Genomic DNA, 14,814 nt, shown 5'->3' on the forward strand with positions numbered 1-14,814 from the left:
GCTGAACTGTCTGTACCGGTGTACCCTCGGTGATGAAGCAAACAGGGAAAGCGAGCCGTGAGCGAGCCAGCCACATCATGGCTGACCCAGCTCGGTCGGAGGCCGTGATCTTCCGCGGGAAACACGGTGTGGCCAGCTCGCGCAGCTACGTGCGGGGATACGCAAACCCGGCTGTCTGTCACACTGCACACGCACATCAATGCCGCGCATAGCATCCCGGCACCTACTAAGGGGGCGTTTAGTTCCCAAAACAAAATAATTTTGGGTGTCACATCAGCGTTTGACCAGATGTCGGGAGGGCTTTTCGAACACTAATTAAAAAACTAATTTCAGAACTCACTTGAAAACCGCAAGACGAATCTTTTGAGGCCTTTGACCGCATCATTAGCACATGCGGGTTACTGTAGCACTTATGTCTAATGATGCCCTAATTAGGCTCAAAAGATTCGTCTCGTCGTGTACATCCAAACTGTGTAATTAGTTTTGTTATTTAATTACATTTAATGCTTCATACATGTGTTTAAAGGGGAGATGAAAATTTTTGGGTGAAAATTTTTGGGAACTAAACGGGCCCTGAGTTTTACTCGGTGCTGTATTTCCATGTTTCAATTTCAGTAGGAAATTTTTTTGAACTTAACAATTTCAGTAGGAAATAAAATGGGGGAAATGTCCTCAAGCGTCGTCGCACAGTCGCGCTCTTTTTTTTTCCCCCAACCGCGCCGCCTTCTTCATTCCGCTTCCTTCCATCAATCAATCCTTCCTCCCTCCCTCAGTCCTTCCCCCCATTTTTGGCCCCTTTCCATTTTTCCTCACAAAATAAAACCAGCCGCAACGGAGGCGCAAACCCCCGCGGAACCCGACCGCGAATTCTCCTCGCAGCTTCCGCCGCCCGCCGCCGTGGCGTCCGTCCCTTCGACGAGGTACAATCAACTCTGCACCTCGTCGGTTTCGACGGATGTTTTTTTGTTTTTGGTTGGGATTGATCGATTCTCCGCGTTCATGCCCGTGGGTTGCGTGATTGCGTCCCACCTCGCTCGGTTCCGCTCGTTGCGTCCGTGTCCGTCCACGGTTAGGATTCGTTCGGGATTCAGATTGGTCTGTCGACGGGACGGCGGCGGCAGCGCTGGATCGTGGGGTGGTTGCGGAATGCGGATGGTTGGTACGGCTGTTGGATACTTGGATGGATATACCGGAGTTGAAATTCCTTGACTCTAGGAAACGGCTGGTAATTGTAGTGTGTCTAGAATATGAGTTTTGTTTCAGTCGTCATGCTTTTGATTTTAGCTCGAGCAGTATCGAGTTTTGGTTGCATGTGCGTGTAAGGTCTGATCTGAAGTTCCGACTGAATTGCCCAGTGGAGTGAATCGGCTTACTTAATCTTTCAGTTTTTGCCTCCTATTGTTGGATTATGTGGTGCGCTAAAATGCTCTAGTTGCCAGGAAACATACCCCTGTTTTGCCAGGAAACATACCCCTATTTGATTGCAATCACAAAGTTTTTCGTTAGTGAGTTGCATTGCATTTTTCTTATAGATTCTGACAACATGCATAAATTGTGCAGGTTGTTGTGGTGCCTCCTTCGGATATTCGATGATAAGGATACAAAGCAACTGAGTACAAGAAGTTCGGTGGTGTAACAGCACTGGGCTTTGGAAGACTAGCAGAACCAATTTTGATGGACCATCTTGGTATTCTTGCGTCTGAATTAGGCGATGCATCAGACTTTGACGTTGATGGCATCAACAGCCTCAGTGAGAATGATGTCAGTGACGAGGAGATTGATGCCGAGGAGCTGGCCCGTCGAATGTGGAAAGACAAGATCAAGCTCAAGAGGATCAAGGAGAGGCAGCAGAAGCTTGCTCTGCAGCAGTCCGAATCGGTGAAGTCCAAGACAAAGAAGATATCCGATCAGGCGCTCCGAAAGAAGATGGCGAGGGCGCAGAATGGGATTTTGAAGTACATGCTCAAGCTGGTGGAGGTGTGCAATGCACGAGGGTTTGTTTATGGGATCATTCCTGAAAAGGGGAAGCCTGTCGGTGGCGCATCAGAAAACATTAGAGCCTGGTGGAAGGAGAAGGTGAAGTTTGACAAGAATGGGCCAGCGGCGATTGCAAAATATGAGCTTGAGAACTCGATGCTGAGCAAGAGCAATGGGACAAAGAATCAGCATAGCTTGATGGATCTCCAAGACGCCACTCTGGGCTCATTGCTTTCAGCGTTGATGCAGCACTGCAGTCCACAGCAGAGAAGGTATCCATTGGATAAGGGTGTCCCGCCCCCATGGTGGCCATCGGGGAATGAGGCATGGTGGACTGCTTTGGGCCTTCCCAAGGGAGAAGGTCCTCCGTACAAAAAACCTCATGATCTAAAGAAGGCATGGAAAGCTGGAGTTCTGATGGGTGTGATCAAACACATGGCCCCGAACTTTGATAAGATTAGGGATCATGTAAGGAAGTCAAAGTGTTTGCAGGACAAAATGACCGCAAAAGAGAGTCTGATTTGGTTGGGAGTTTTGCAACGTGAAGAGAAGTCTATTCATAGTTTTGGCAGGGCGGCATTATATATAACCCATCAGAGCACTTCAGGGGATAAAAATGACACATATAGCAGCAGCGATGAGTATGATGTTGACCGGTTGGAGCAGCCTCCTCGTTCTACATCATCCAAAGAGGATGAAGGAGATACTCAGCCTGTTTTGCAGATAAGAGGACCACAGATCTCAACTAGAGTGAAGAAGAGAAGGCGCCGTGATAAACCCTCCAACCGAGTTGTTAGTAAGGAAGAAATGACTAAATCTCAGCAGCAGAAAAGCCCCTCAGACCATCCTCCAATTGCTGAGGATGAGGTTGAAGTGACACAGAGAAATGATAATCCACCAGAAACAGTGAGCACTGCGATTAGTGATATGAACATATTTTACCCAATGGATGTGGTGGGCATGACTAACCAGGCAACTAGTCTCAAGCATGTCCCTACAATAGGATCTTTGCAACAGCATGCGGATTCTCAAGGGAATTTCCTAACTTCTGGTGCTGCGATGAACAACTGCAACAGTAACCAGGATGCAAGCGCTGCTCTCAACAACAACAGTAAGCAGGCTGCTAGTGCTGATCTCAACAACTACAGCAGTACCCAGGCTGCAAGAGCTGCTCAATCAAGCACTTCTCTAAGCGACCCCCCTCTGGCTTATGAAGGCAGCGACGACATTGTCAACTCATGGTTAGCACACTCATTTCAGCAGGATATTGATCATGGGCCAATTGGTGTTAATCCTTCACCAGTTGTTCAGCCTTCGACAATGCAGCCGCCACTACCACTGCCTATGGATCACCATGCGCCTATTGTGGGTACAGGAGCGCTGTCCGTGGACGGTTCTTATAGCTATCCTACGGCAGGCAGTGGGCATGTGGGGACTGTTGCTAGCGAAGCCCACCAGCTCATGGGTGGTTCTTTCTTTGGCGAGGCCGCTGATAAGTTTCCAGGCAACTCTTTTGGCACACTTCCTTTGAGCCTCATTCCGATCGGTAGTCCGATCCATTACCTCGATGGTTTTCTGGACGACGATGAGTTAATGCCATACCTGGGCACATGACACAAGTAATTTCCTTTTGAATACCGCTTGGTCGGTTACCCATCAAAATATGTCTTATCGATTTCGTTTGCAACAAGAGTTCACGACCTGTACTGGTATGTTAAATTCCTTACCAGGCCAGTTCTTGCGTTTGCTGTGACCGATACCTGATAACTGCGGGTCAGTGGTTCACCATGCTTGTTCGTGTCGTGCTGGTGGGTGTTGCGGCAGGTATAGCTCCTGAACCGCGGGGTGCATCGTCGATAGGCGACTCATTTGTAAGAATAATAATAATGTACTTTAGATCTTAGGGTGCTCCTGAACTGTGGTTGCCAAAAGGCATACTACTGCCATTAGCCTTGAACTTAGCCTGTAGGAGAGGAGTACTCGTTAGGAACTTGTGGCATGATGCGGCTGGTGGAGAATTCCCGCCTCTGGTTAAAGCATTTTATTTTATTAGTGTATATACATATTCTTATTATTAGTTTCTGTTGATCTGCAGGCTGCGTGCCCATGTCTGACTTTGCAATTTTTTCTGAAGTTTTGTAGCAGTGCTACTAGCCTACTTGTGGAATTATGAGCGTAGCAGCGTTCATGGAGACATCTATAGCAGGGCTGTTGATGTTTTCATGCTGGTTGGTGTGGACTGTGGAGGCTTGCGCTGCCATGTTTCCGGTGAAGTAGGCTTGTTCTGCGGCTTCGCGACGTTCAGCATGGGCGCGTGGCGGTGTGCCGCTCAAACGGCCGCGACCCTCTTGTTGCCTCCTGGCGGCAAACAGTTCATTTTTATATTTAAAAAAACAAAATTTCAAAAATATATGCCAAATAGAGAAATTTTCAAAAATGGGTGTCTGTCGCCCATCCAGTTGACGACAGAACCTAAATGTTTACATTTAGGTCCTGGCGCACAGGGCGCATTAAATAGTAAACTTGTAAAATCGATATAAAATCATAGAAAAATCGAAAAAATACAAACTCAACTGTTCTGGATTCTATGAAATAAGATCTACAACTTTTGTTACATAAAGTTTTTCATTTAATCAATATATCTAAATCAAGAAAAATAGTTCTTGTACCTAGAAAAATCTGAAATAATTCATTTGGTCTAGTTGTGCTTATCTAAAATTTACCAATTTTTTTATAGCTCTTAGGAAATAAAATAATGGTACTGTAAAAGTTATGTCTTCTAATACTCAGTATAGCAGCATGGATAAATAACCTATTTAAACTAGACATATTGCAAGATCTAATTTAAAAATTTATTCTAGAAATGTTTTCTGGGCCTACCAATTTTGTACAAGCCTATGCTCACCATATGCAACACCGTGGCCGAAGATGACATGCATCCAAAGGATGTATCTTGAGATTTAAATAAAAGTGCATTAAACTGGTATTTAAAATAGAGAAATATACATTGATCAAATGAAAAATTTTATGTAACAAAAGTTGTAGGTCTTGTTTCATAGAATCCAGAACAGTTGAGTTTGTATTTGTTTGATTTTCCTACGATTTTATATCGATTTTACAAGTTCACAGTTTAATGCGTCCTGGTGCCAGGACTTAAATATAAATTATTGTTACATTTAGATCCTGTCGCCAACTGGATGGGCGACAGACACCCTGTCGCCCATTAGGGAGGCGACAGGCACCCATTTTTAAAAATTTCCCTATTCGGTATATATTTTTGAAATTTTATTTTTTTAAATATAAAAATGAAAAAAAGGCCTCCTGGAGTGCATGGGCTGGGCTGTCTAGGCACGCCTTTGAATTGGGCCTGATGTCTCACTCAGCCCAGCATCAGCATCTCCGTGTCTGCGCTTCATTCATTTTTATATTTAAAAAAACAAAATTTTAAAAATATATATCGAATAGGGAAATTTTCAAAAATGGGTGCCTGTCACCTCTTAATGGGCGACAGGGTGCCTGTCGCCCATCAAGTGGGCGACAGGACCTAAATGTAAAAAAAATTTACATTTAGGTCCTGGCGCCCACGGCGCATTAAACAGTAAAATTGTAAAATAGACATAAAATTGTAGAAAAATCAGAAAAATACAAACTCAACTGTTCTAGATTCTATTAAATAATATCTACAACTTTTGTTACATAAAGTTTTTTATTTAATCAATATATCTAAATCAAGAAAAATAGTTCTTGTACCTAGAAAAATCTGAAATAATTCATTTGGTCTAGTTGTGCTTATCTAAAATTTATCAAACTTTTTTTATAGCTCTTAGGAAATATATAATGGTACTGTAAAAGTTATGTCTTTTAATACTCAGTATAGCAGCATGGATAAATAACCCATTTAAACTAGACATATTGTAAGATCTAATTTAAAAATTTATTCTAGAAATGTTTTCTGGGCCTACCAATTTTGTACAAGCCTATGCTCACCATATGCAACACCGTGGCCAAAGATGACATGCATCCAAAGGATGTATCTTGAGATTTAAATAAAAGTGCATTAAACTGGTATTTAAAATAGAGAAATATACATTGATCAAATGAAAAACTTTATGTAACAAAAGTTGTAGATCTTGTTTCATAAAATCCAGAACAGTTGAGTTTGTATTTGTTTAATTTTCCTACGATTTTATATCAATTTTACAAGTTCACAGTTTAATGCGCCCTACGCGTCAGGACCTAAATATAATTTTTTTACATTTAGGTCCTGTCGCCCACTAGATGGGCGACAGGCACCCTGTCGCCCATTAGGAGGGCGACAGGCACCCATTTTTTAAAATTTCCCTATTCGGTATATATTTTTGAAATTTTGTTTTTTTTTAATATAAAAATGAAAATATTCCCGTGTCTCCGGCCGGCATGGGCCCCCATACTGATTTTGCGGTCGACGCGCGGTGCGGGTGCATATGGGCCGGGGCTACTGGACCGCGCAAGCTCTTCAGGCTCCAATTTCACATTCTCTTTTTTTTCTATTTTTTATGTGTTCTATTTTTGTCTTCAACTTTTTTATGTTCCATTTTTTGTCTTCAACTTTTTTTTGCCTTTTTTTACTTTTCTTCCTGAATTTTTGTGTGAAAAAGTTTTCTCCAAATGTTCTATCTCATAATCTTTTGCTGAATTTTTTTTGCTCCTAAATTGCTTGTGCAAAAATTTTGCACCATGACTTTTCTTTCCAAAATTTATTGATCACAAAATATTCCAGTCCAAATTTTACGAAATCTTTCTGCTTAGAGTTTTTTCTTTCAATTATTTCCCTTTTTTTTCCTCAACTTTGTTCAGAATTGTTTGTATAAGGTTGATTATTTTTTATCTGTACTAGTATATAGGTTAGTCTTTTTTATATAGTATACAAATATGTCATAGCAGTTTTTTTTTGGAATGAGATAAGGTGACATGACGTGAGGGTATAGCTCTCTGTAAACAAGTGGGATTGGACATATCAACTCAACATGGAAAGCAATTGGCCGGACTGAGCATAGGAATTGGCCGTGCGGAGCATGGGATCGGATCGACCGTGCGGAGCCCCGATTTACGGGCGACTGTAAATTATCGCTCTCCCGGCATGGGTGGGGGTGAATCGGCGTCTGGAGCCGTGACTGACAATTGACACTGCTCTAATAGTCTTCAGAGTTCAGGAATAAACCACGAAGCCAGCAGATAAAGTTCGTCTCATCAGCTGCTGTTGACTCTCTGTTACAGTTGCAGGTTGCAGGTGTGTCCGTGCGTGAAAAAGAAAATTGACCGCTGCCTCGGCCGGGTAGTACCGACCGCGACCGATTTTTTTAACTTTTTTAATAATATTTTAAATTTAACCCAGTTGCCATTTTATTTCCGCGTCATAGCATGTTTGGTCGTGCCATCCCTACTGGCGCGACAATTAGCCTCTGTCGCGCCAGTCCTGGTGGCGCGACAGAGCCGCCACGCTGGCAGCAGGCCGCTGCGCGCGCCACGCAGGCAAACGACGTGGACACACTTGTCGCGCCACCGCCATTGGCACGACAAGTGCGTTCTGCCGCGCCGTTATCTTGCTCAGCCCAGAATGGCCTACATTTGTGTCGCGATGGCGTGAGTGCACAGCTTTGTCGCGCCACCGTGGCTGGCTCGACAAATGCCTTCCAGACCGTGGCTGGCTCGACAAATGCCTTCCAGAAACGGCACAAGGTACTGCTGTTGCTTTGCAAGCCACTTTTTTATCTTTTTTTTTCATTTTCCTTTTCTCTTCCATCCTCCCCTGCTGTTGTTTTGCTGCTTCTATGCCAGTATATGGTGTCGCCTCACCTCTCCTCTCCTCACAAGCACCTAGACACTGTCTATTTTTGTATTAAGAGGAAAAGGGGTTGGTCCAATTTACAAAATCCAGCTCCTCTCCTTGGACCAGAGTGAGGGCTGCAGAAATGCCCATTAGTTTGAAAGCAACCTTGCAAAGCAATGCCCGATTAGGGCCCCTTCGGTTAGCTCGTTCCAGACATGGAATGAGGGCTGGAACTAATCCAGCTGATTGAGGGCATGGAAATAAACCTGATCTTCTAGCTGGAATCATCCATTCCTAGCTAAATGTCGGGTAACACGATTAGGGACACCCTAATCGGGGTACTAAGATCACTCTGAAAAACGCAAAACACATGTTAAGCGACTGAGCCCACTAAGGCCCACGGCCTGCTTCCCATCCGAAAGAAAGGAAAGGGCTTAAAGAGGCCCAGTGAGCGGCCCATTCGCATCCCCCTCGAACCCGCGGAACGATCTTCGCCTCGCTCGAGGGTCCCTCTCGGCCCGCTGGACAATCTCTGCTTCGCTCGAGGGCTCCCCTCGGGACCCTCGACCGTACAACATGTCTCCGCCTCGCTCGAGGGTAGCGAACCTACCCTTGAGGGAGTAACTCATTTCCGCTTCGCTCGAGGCCACCCCTCGGCACAAAGGACGAACAGTCCCGCCGCCCAACCGCTCGCCGTACGAAGGCATTAAAGGCCAGCCACTCCGCCACGGCGCCCAGGACAGGCAGCGTCAGGCCGCCACTCCCACAGTGGATGTGACCGGGGTCCCATCCGCTGACTTCGGTCACCGCTCCGCCATCCCGGATGCTGTAGCTGCACAGTGGGACCTGCGACGCGGGACAAGACAGGCTCGATACTTCTCCCGTTACTTTTCTGCCTACACCGACCATCCGAATCCGCCTCCCACTGGGGAAGGGGTCCGGCGACGTCACGTGCCCTTCCAAGAGGGGCGCTTAGCACGCATGGACGGAGCCCCGGACCTCCCCCTTGAGGAGTCCGGGACCTCCACGCGTCCCCCGAACCTGCTAGTGTGCACGCCCGCACTCCGACCAGGGGGTCCGGGGCCGCCGCGCGTCCCGCTGCCGCTACCGCTGGGGCATGCAGGACCCTGGCCCGCATGGCCCACTGAACACCACCGCGCCGTATATAGAAGACCATACACCAGCAACGACCACGCCGCCTGCAGGGGCTGGCAGGACGACTGACGCGATCTTCGCAGGACCAAGAACGATATCCAGGACGACTACGACGCACGCCGCCTTCCCACAGTGTACTTCCTACAGTGTCCGACCACTGTACCCCCGCGATTCAGGGGAAAACGACGACTTCAACGCCCCCACTCATGTGCACCGCCCCTCCTTGTAACTATAAAAGGAGGAGGCGGGCTTCCTTTAGCCGGGCTCTGGTTTTTCTCTCCCCCTGAGGATGCTCAGACGCCTCCCGACGTGATCCGCCATCACTTACGCTCCGGCATTCCTATTCGCCACGTTCAACCCCTCTTCTAGCAGAGACTTGGGAGCTTCCCTCCCTCTCTTGCCTCGCTTGTATCCCCTACTACAAGCACTCCAGGTGCAAGATAATACAGTGCCCTCGCACACCCCCTTTGCTGGACGTACGGCCCCGCGGCCGGAACCAGGATAAACCGTGCGTTATTGTGTTGCCTCTTGCATCACCATCTGGGACGAGGAAACACGCATCATTTACTAGTTGGGATCCGGCCCCCCCGGGTCGGAACACCGACAGTTGGCGCGCCAGGTAGGGGACCTGCGTGACATTTTCTCTCTTTTTCCCATTTGATCTCTAGGGATGGCGAGCAGATCCAACCCATACCCTATGGGTGTTTCGGATCCGCTCCCGGCGGGACATAGGATCCGGTTCGGGAGTCTCGAGTTTAGAGCAACCGGCAACGGTTACCTCATGCAGCTCCTCTCGCCCGGACGCAACCCCGTCACCCCGACTTCACCAGCCCGGTGCAACAGGCGCTCGGGCCAACGTTCGCAACAGGCAAGGGCGGAGCGGCGTCGCGCGGCACGCCACAACTCCCCCACGTGGGTCGAGGCTGGCATGTCGCGACTCAGCATCATGACTAGCGGGGCCACCGCTTCGTCATCACATGCATCGGCGTCATCTGCGCCGGCATCGTCACCTACTGCAGCAATAGTGCCTCCCATGAGGGGCTCGACTTCGGCGTTGCCCTTCCCCTTCGGGATGCGCAACGCTGCCGCCCACTGTAATGATCGATGGACCAAGAGGGGGGGTGAATTGGGCCTTTTTCAATTTCTAAAACAAAGTGTAGCAACCTTAACCTATGCAATGCTAGTAGGGCACCAATTCACCAACCGGATAACTAAGCTACTAACACAAGCTAAGAGAGATAAAACAAAGTAAAGTCTAGCAAGGTAGAGCTAAGTTATGATCTCTAAGTCAAGCACATGAGTAAATTGCATGAAAGAAAATGTTTGAATAAAGAGAGTGGACAAGAGACGACCGGATTTTTTCCGTGGTATCGATGTGTTGGCACACACCCCTAATCCACGTTGTGACACTCACAAAGAGTATTGTCACCTCCCAAGTCACCGAGACGAGGGCGCTCACTAAGAGTCTCCGTTCACCATCCCGGCGTGGTGGAGATCAAGCCACGTACAATCTTCTTCTCCGGGCTCCCACAATCCTTGGCAAGCTCCGCGAGAAACACCTCGATCACCAAGATCGCCTAGGTGATGCCAATCACCAAGAGTAACAAGCTAAGGCCTTCACTTGAGCAAGAACCGATCACCAAGAACGGATGCACACTAGCTTCTCTCTACTCAAGTCCTTAATCTTGCTTCTTGATTGATTGAATGCACAAGTATGTGAATGATGAAGCTCAAGGTGGCTCTTGACTATGGTATGAGTGTTTGGATGTTGCCTGGTGTCAAGAGTGGGCGAAATGACCCATTGAAGGGGTATATATATGCAGCTCACACAAATAGAGCCGTTGGAGAAAAGCTGCCAGAAAACTGCGTAGCGCCGGTTAATCCGACGTCCCTCCAATAGTCATCGTCGGTTTAACCGGTGAATGTAAACTGCCTCTTCTGAAAACTAGCCGTTACAACTGGGGCAGATTAACCGACGTATCATCGGTTTAACCGGTGAGTGTAGTTGTCCACTGATCAACTGAAAAACCAAGTCTCTGGACAACTGCACCGACGTTAACTCAAACCTATCGTCGGTTTAACCGGTGAGGACAACTTTTAAATTCCCCTGAAAAACCATCTCACTGGTCAATTGCACCGACGTCTTGATTCAAACAGCGTCGGTTAATCCGGTGAATAGAACTTGAATTTCCCTGGAAAAACCAACTCTGGACTAATGCACCGACGTTAAATTCAAACACGTCGGTTTAACCAGGTGTATTGAATTTGTCCAGACTCTGCTGACTTCGTTTAACCGACGTATGGAAAATTGAGAGCGTTGGTTAAACCGGTGTATAGACTTTTTCTGATTTTGTCTTTTCTGATTTGAGTCTTGAATGAAATCCAAATATTCTTGAGATATAGTTTGAGAACCACTTATTTGAACTTCTAGAAACCTGAGTGACCATAGTGTGCATCCATTTTCAAATGACCATGTCCATGCTCAAGTTACTAAGTTTTAACCCCTCTTAATAGTGCGATCACTACAAAACTATAAAACCTATACTAACCTAAGTGTCCTTCTCAACCTTGTGACACTTAGGACTAGAAAGATCCTTAGCCTTGACATAAAATTGAGTTGAATACCGAGATCGCCTTTTTGAATAATGAAATTGAGGGGTCTCTTTTGACATATGACCAAATGAGCGATAACGATCTATTAAGCTGCACAAACTCATTAGTCACAATAATGGTTGTCATTAATCACCGAAACATACCTTGAGGGCCTAGATGCTTACAATCTCCCCCTTTTTGGTGATTGATGACAACACAAACATAAATGACGAGAGAGCGAGAAAGATAAAGCAGGATAAACACAAGCGAAGTCGAAAAGAAGGACCAAAGAGCTCAACGGCTCAAACGAAATTCATAGATATGTCTCAAAGCACGGCATACTCAAGCGACAAAAGTACATATCCATGAACTAACACCAAATGTGATACAAAGAATCAAAGTCCTGATAACTACGAGCTCTCTCTAGCTCTACCCTCCCCCTAACTCTGTGGCTCCCCCTAACACCTCTCCCCCTTTGGCATCAAAGCACCAAAAAGGCGAGCTACGGGTCGTGCTGTCGTGGTACGGCGACGAAGCGGTCCGGGTCGTCGTCGTCGGACGGAGAACTCTCACCCTCGGTGACAGACGGAAGCTGCTGGTCTGGGTCTGAGCTCACTGGGGGAGTAACTGTCGTGGAGGCTCTCGTGCTGGCACTGCCTGGTAGAGGATCCGTAGAAGTCGTAACCGGGTCAGCAGAAGAAGTATCAATATCTGAAGAGGTGACTGCTGAGGCTGCCGGCTGCGTCGACTGTGGAAGCAGGGACTCCTCTACTGCTCCTCCCCCTGAAGGTGCTGCCTGAAGTGAGGAAGGGAGGGCGACCGACTGAATCACTGACGGTGAGTCCTGAAAGAGTGTGGTCGCCGGCAGTGGTGAAAAGAGCGGACGACCGGCAGACCCAAAGAGTGCTGACATCGAGAACGTGGTCTCCGGTGTCGCTGTAGTAGCTGGGGCTGCAGTAGGAGCTGGAAGAGGAGGAGCTGGTGTGACGGCAAGCTGAGGTGCTCCAACACCCTGAAGGCCTGGCTGTCCTGGCTGCTGCGGGGCGAGTCTGGTGTGAGAGTAAAGCTGTGAGATCATCCCGAACATCGCCATCATCCCCTGCTGCATCTGCTGAAACTGAGCGTCTGTCCTCTGTGAAACTCTGTCGATAAGCCCGACAAAACGCTCCTCGGTCGCAGCCCGCTCTCGGGCGGCCTCTCTCTGTATAGCAGCAAGCTGAGCCTCATGAGCTCTCCTGGCCTCCTCCTGTGCAAGCCTGTCCTCTCTCTGCTGAGTCACGAGCTGCTGTAAAAGTGCGGTGAGCTCGGACGGCTGAGACACCTGGGACTCAGAGACTGTAGCAGGTGCTGGTGACTCTGGAGCTGGCTCTCTAGACCCCCCCTGCCTCGTGGTCGTGACTAGCTGGGGCTGCTGCAGGGAAGTACTCTACGTCCTCGGAGGAGTCTGACTCAAGCTCAGACCAGTGTATCTCATCCTCTCCTCCGGGAAGCTGTGCCTCGGCGGCAAGCAGTGCCTCGTCCTCCTGTGCCACACGGGCCTGTGCCTCTGGTGACAACTGTGCCATGGCAGCTCTCTCTGCCTGTCTGCCCCTCCTCCGGTCCTGTGGAGCTGTCGGTCGGTAAACTGGGAACCGGGAGAGCCTCGTCGTGACGGTAGGGAGCGCTGATGGGTGACTCTGCTGGCACAATCATAGAACATATATAGCTGATCCAGTGTGCAAAGGGAAACTATCGCACCACACCCATCCCGTCTGTGATCACATCCTCTATCTCAGCCAGAATAAAGTCAACTATGTCAAACGGCTCGTGAGTGAGGATGTGTAGAAGCAGGAGCTGCTGCAGTCCTGTAAACCCCTCTGGGTAGCCACTCCTCGGTAGCAAAGTCCTCCGGAGTGCCATGTGTACTGCGTATGCCTCTGGGGTCAGCAGGCTGGGAACTCTGGCGTAGGAGGCAGGGAACGGCTGGCGGAAACACTGAGAGATCGCCTCATGAGAAGGTGCAATCCCGCCAATCATCGCTCTGCGCGGTGGATCTGCATCTCCGTAAACCATCTCGTGCAGGGAGACGTCAACTAAGTCAACTCCGAGAATCCCTGCTATCGTTGCTCTCGACAAACCAAAGACCTGGCCTCCATAAACAAAGTGTACAGCAACGCTCGGGAGCAATCCAGGCCGTGGCATAGAAGACTCTGACCCAGTCCTCAATATATCTGTTCTGCTCAATCTGGAGTAACCTGGGCAGGCCCCTGAAGTGAGCGAAGTGCTCTCTGACATCTGCTCCCCTTGCGGCTGTCCTCAGAGACACCCAGTCAAGCACTCTGTGCGGGAAGATCCTGTGACCCCGCCTCTGGTAGGTCTCGTAGAAACTGGCCTGAAGAAGCATCCAGAACCTACGGTCGACTCGGCTGTCACGGGTCACGGGGAACCAGTCCTCCTCCTGAACACTCCACCTGAGCCTCTTGACCTTCGCCGCATTGGCCTTGGTCAAGTTCTGGAGTAGCACACCTGGCTCCAGACGCACAACAGTGTCCATACGGAACACTGCGCGCTCGGCCTCTAGGGCCTCGGCTCTACGAGCTGCTGCTGCTGCAGCTGTGGACCTGCGAGGCTCCTGTGGCTGGTGACCTCCTCGCGTCCTCGGTCCAGTGCGACGCTCGGTCGCTGGTGAAGTCTCTGCTGCTGGGGATGTCTGCCGAGTGCGGCCAGACCATCGTAGAGTCGGTGACTCCTGTGTGCTCTGCCCCTGAGACTGCTCGGACTGCTCTGCCTCTGAATCTGAATCTGCAGCTGTATCTGACTGATCTGACTCTGCTGCTGCTGCCGTCGCGGCTCTGGTGGCCCTGGCACCTCTGACTCTACCCATGCCCCTGCCTCTGCCTCTGCCTCTGCCTCTGGGGTCCTCCCTGATCTGGAACGGATGAGCGCGGCCTGATGCCTGCTCCTCGGCGGCCTTGGCCACCATCTCGGCCCTCTCGGCCTCCTTCTCTGCACGAGTCCGCTTGCGAGCGGGCTTCTCGACCACAACTTCCTTACCCTTCCTCTTCTCGCGACCCATCTCGAACAGGCAATATGACGAGCACTTGGCGAGCACTGATGGGCTGCGGCTGCGGCGTGAACGGCGTGGATGCTTGGAGACGTGGAGGCTGCGGCTGCGGCGTGGATGGCGTGAAGGTGTGGAGTACAGTGGCGCTTGGCGATGGAGGCACGTGCGGCGGTGAGGGCGTGGTGCGGCGGACGGCGGCGGCTACGCGCGCAGGCGGCGGCGCAGAGCGTTTGCGCGG

General features: G+C 49.2%; 1 protein-coding gene across 4 annotated transcripts; it reads left to right on the forward strand.

Annotated features, from left to right (window-relative positions):
* The first annotated feature begins 724 nt into the window (after positions 1-724).
* LOC120679082 (ETHYLENE INSENSITIVE 3-like 3 protein) lies at positions 725-4,319 on the forward strand. 4 transcript variants are annotated; one of them, XM_039960583.1, is made up of 3 exons: positions 725-920; positions 1,561-3,596; positions 4,112-4,319. In XM_039960583.1, exon 2 carries the CDS (start codon positions 1,675-1,677, stop codon positions 3,589-3,591), a length of 1,917 nt encoding a protein of 638 aa, XP_039816517.1. In that variant the 5' UTR covers positions 725-920; positions 1,561-1,674; the 3' UTR covers positions 3,592-3,596; positions 4,112-4,319. The 4 variants fall into 4 exon arrangements, with proteins under 4 accessions (XP_039816517.1, XP_039816516.1, XP_039816515.1 ...); XM_039960582.1 differs by lacking the exon at positions 4,112-4,319 and adding an exon at positions 3,708-4,082; XM_039960581.1 differs by lacking the exon at positions 4,112-4,319 and adding an exon at positions 3,727-4,082 and having other exon boundaries at positions 1,561-3,595.
* The last annotated feature ends 10,495 nt before the right edge of the window (positions 4,320-14,814 follow it).

The sequence above is a fragment of the Panicum virgatum genome, chromosome 6N (assembly GCF_016808335.1).
Source record: "Panicum virgatum strain AP13 chromosome 6N, P.virgatum_v5, whole genome shotgun sequence".
NCBI classification, from domain to species: Eukaryota; Viridiplantae; Streptophyta; class Magnoliopsida; order Poales; family Poaceae; genus Panicum; species Panicum virgatum.